At 48.6% G+C, this 2993-nt stretch overlaps 1 protein-coding gene across 1 annotated transcript; it reads left to right on the forward strand.

Annotated features, from left to right (window-relative positions):
- Positions 1-213: 213 nt before the first annotated feature.
- Positions 214-2123, forward strand: LOC147085531 (toll-like receptor 13). The gene is given in 2 exon segments (XM_085979145.1): positions 214-1659; positions 1661-2123. Coding segments are annotated over 2 exon segments (1902 nt in total). The 5' UTR covers positions 214-220.
- Positions 2124-2993: the final 870 nt, after the last annotated feature.

Below are 2993 nucleotides of genomic sequence, written 5' to 3' on the forward strand. Positions count from 1 at the left end.
CAAGTTGGATCTGTCCAATAACAAACTCTCCGATGCTTTGGAATTTTCTGAAGTTGACCTGAGGAACATCTCGTGTTTGATCATCAAAAACAACCCCTTAAATGTCACCAAGTTTCTCAAATCTGCAAACCTGGATCTACAGAATGTTCAATAATCTGGGTTAAGGCTGCACAACCAGAGTGAGCTGTCCACCCTGTGCCACTATCTGGGTCTCAGGCCTATGAAGAGCCTGGTCCTGCAGAACAATCAAAACTTATTTCTCCCTGCCCATTCCCTATCCCAGTGCCCACCCATCACCAGCTGGGATTTCTCACACAATCTCCTCACATCTGTGGCCTGCTCTGAATTTGCATCGAAAAGAAAGCAAGTTATTTCTTTCATTATCGAGCACAACAGAATCAACAAGTTACCTTCCTGTTACAAGGACGGGAAGGCAGTCACGGTGTTTCCCAAGCTGTCGCTCCTAACCTTTCGCTACAACAGGATTTTCACCATTTGCAGTCACGCCTTCTCTTATGCTCCCTATCTCCGCACCCTAAAGCTGAGCATTAACAACATTGCTGTCATCAACAAGGCTGCCTTTTCTAACCTCACCAACTTGCAGGAGCTCCGACTCGACAACAACCTCATAACTGACATCTGTGAACACACCTTCAGCTACCTTGGGAGTCTCAGGAATCTCAATCTCAGAAACAACAGGATCTCAATTGTTTTCATCAATGTGTTTGCAAATCTCAATAAACTGGACACATTGGACCTGGGAGGGAACAAAATTCGAAGCCTCACCAGCCAGTCTTTCTGTGGATTACACAAGCTGACCAAGCTTTATCTCGATAGGAACTGTATAACTCGTATCAGCAGGGAGATCTTCGACATCCTCCCATCTTTAGGAGTGTTGGACTTGGACAGTAACCGGATCAGATACAACACTGGCCTGATTGCAGCATCTCCCTTTGTTAGCCTCACAAAGCTCTACATTCTCAAACTACAAGCCCAGCAATGCTACTGCATCAACATTATTCCTTCAAAGTTTTTAAACGGCCTCATCTCGTTAAGAAGCCTGTATATAGCAGAGAATAAAATGTCGCTGTCCAAAGACGAATTTGAAGATCTGATCAATTTGAGAATCCTCTCCATGCCCGATGCTTGCAACGGGATCCACAGTCTGAATCCAGGGATCTTCAAGAATCTCCAGAGTCTAAAGAGACTCAACCTTGAAAATGTCGGCCTCCAATCCATGTCTCTTGACATCTTTGGAAACCTTTCCAACCTGAGGACATTGTTCTTGGGGAAAAACGCCATTCAGATCATCAATAGCACGGTTGTGGAACACCTGCCCTCCCTGACTTACCTGGATCTGCGGAAGAACCCGTTCCCCTGCACCTGTGACATCAATTGGTTCCAAAACTGGTCTCTGTCCAACCCCAGGATGCAGGTTATCTATTTTTACAACCAAACCTGTGGAGATCGGCCAACTGAATACTTGTACAAGTTTGATGCTCGCGTTTGTTACTTGGCCATTGGGCAGATCATGCTCCATATAACTGTGCCGGTCTTGATCTTGTTCATGTTCATCCCTATATTCTACAGCAAAGGGTACTGGCACATCAAGTATGGGTTTAATATTTTCCGATCGTGGTTGAAAATCAACAGGGAGAGGAGAGAGTCAGCAGTCCGACAGGTATGATGCATTTATTTCTTATAATTCTCAGGCCGAAGACTGGGATCTGCAAGTGTTGGTGCCAAACCTAGAAACGAGAGGACCTCAATGCTTCAACCACTGCCTCCACCACAGAGATTTTGAGCTGGGCAAATATATCATCGACAACATCGTGGACAGCATCTACCAAAGCAGGAAGACCATCTGTGTGATGAGCCGCAACTACCTGTACAGCGAGTGGTGCTCCATGGAACTGCAGCTAGCGAGCTGCAGGCTCTTCCACGAGCTGAAAGATATCATCATCCTGATCTTCTTGGAGACGATTCCAGAAGCTGAACTCTCAACCTACCACAAGACGAAAAATGTCATGAAAAAGAAGCTTTACATCCAGTGGCCATCAGACATCGAATCTCAAAAATTGTTTTGGGTCAAAGTGAGAGAAGCGATTCAAGGCTCCAACTAGGCCAAGGAGGCGAATCCCGCTGCTGAAAGTTAAGCTTCAAGTCCTAGAGATCCGCAGTCTTACTGCAGGCCCTTAAAGCCCGATTCGGGGCGACATGGTGGCTGCCGCACTTCCCATGTGTTTTGGAGTGCGCCGCTCAACTAACCGCCCTGTGTTAATTGTGAACAACTCCCGCAGTGGCTGCAGAATGGCCGGTGGAACGCTGCTGACTTTCAGTGGGGGAGACTGCAAATGGTCTTGCAGGACGACCTCGAACAGCTCTGGCCCTGGAACGCCTGGCTGCAGACTGCACCACCTCGGCATGGGTGGCAGCAGCCTAAGCTGGCTGACAGGCAGTGGCAAGGGCAATGGTGGAGTGGCAGAGGTGGGAGTAGGAATGCTGTCATCCTGAGAGAGGGCAGCAGGTTCCTGCTCCCCAGACCCACTGCCACACCCTCCGGGACGGTGCCTCAACATTCCTAGCAATCTGTTGGTGGCCAGATGGTGGGGCGGTTGTGACACCCTGCAAGCCCCGTTCGACACTGGTAAACCGAGCCATGGTGGCAGCAGTCTGAGCTTGGCTGGCAGCAAGCCGAGGCTGCAGGAGAGCACTCTGATACAGCGTGATCGTCCAAATGGCGCTCCAAATGGAATGGCAATGAGGAGCTGCTTCATCAAAGAACCTCCCCTTTAAGTAGTGGAGAAAGCCGAGGCCTAACATGACTTGCAGTTAGACTGCACCCGATATTGTCCCATCTGTTGAGCTGTAAACCAATGAGCAGCGGGTTTAGTGCTCAGATCAGCACTATAATCATATAAAAGAGCACTCAGCATGAATTTTGCGTGCTACTTAGACCACTTTGCCCAGACGCAGCTAAGTAACGCTGGGCC

Source organism: Somniosus microcephalus, unplaced genomic scaffold, assembly GCF_052327205.1.
Source record: "Somniosus microcephalus isolate GS21.2 unplaced genomic scaffold, FLI_Smic_1.0 unresolved_chr8, whole genome shotgun sequence".
Classification (NCBI taxonomy): domain Eukaryota; kingdom Metazoa; phylum Chordata; class Chondrichthyes; order Squaliformes; family Somniosidae; genus Somniosus; species Somniosus microcephalus.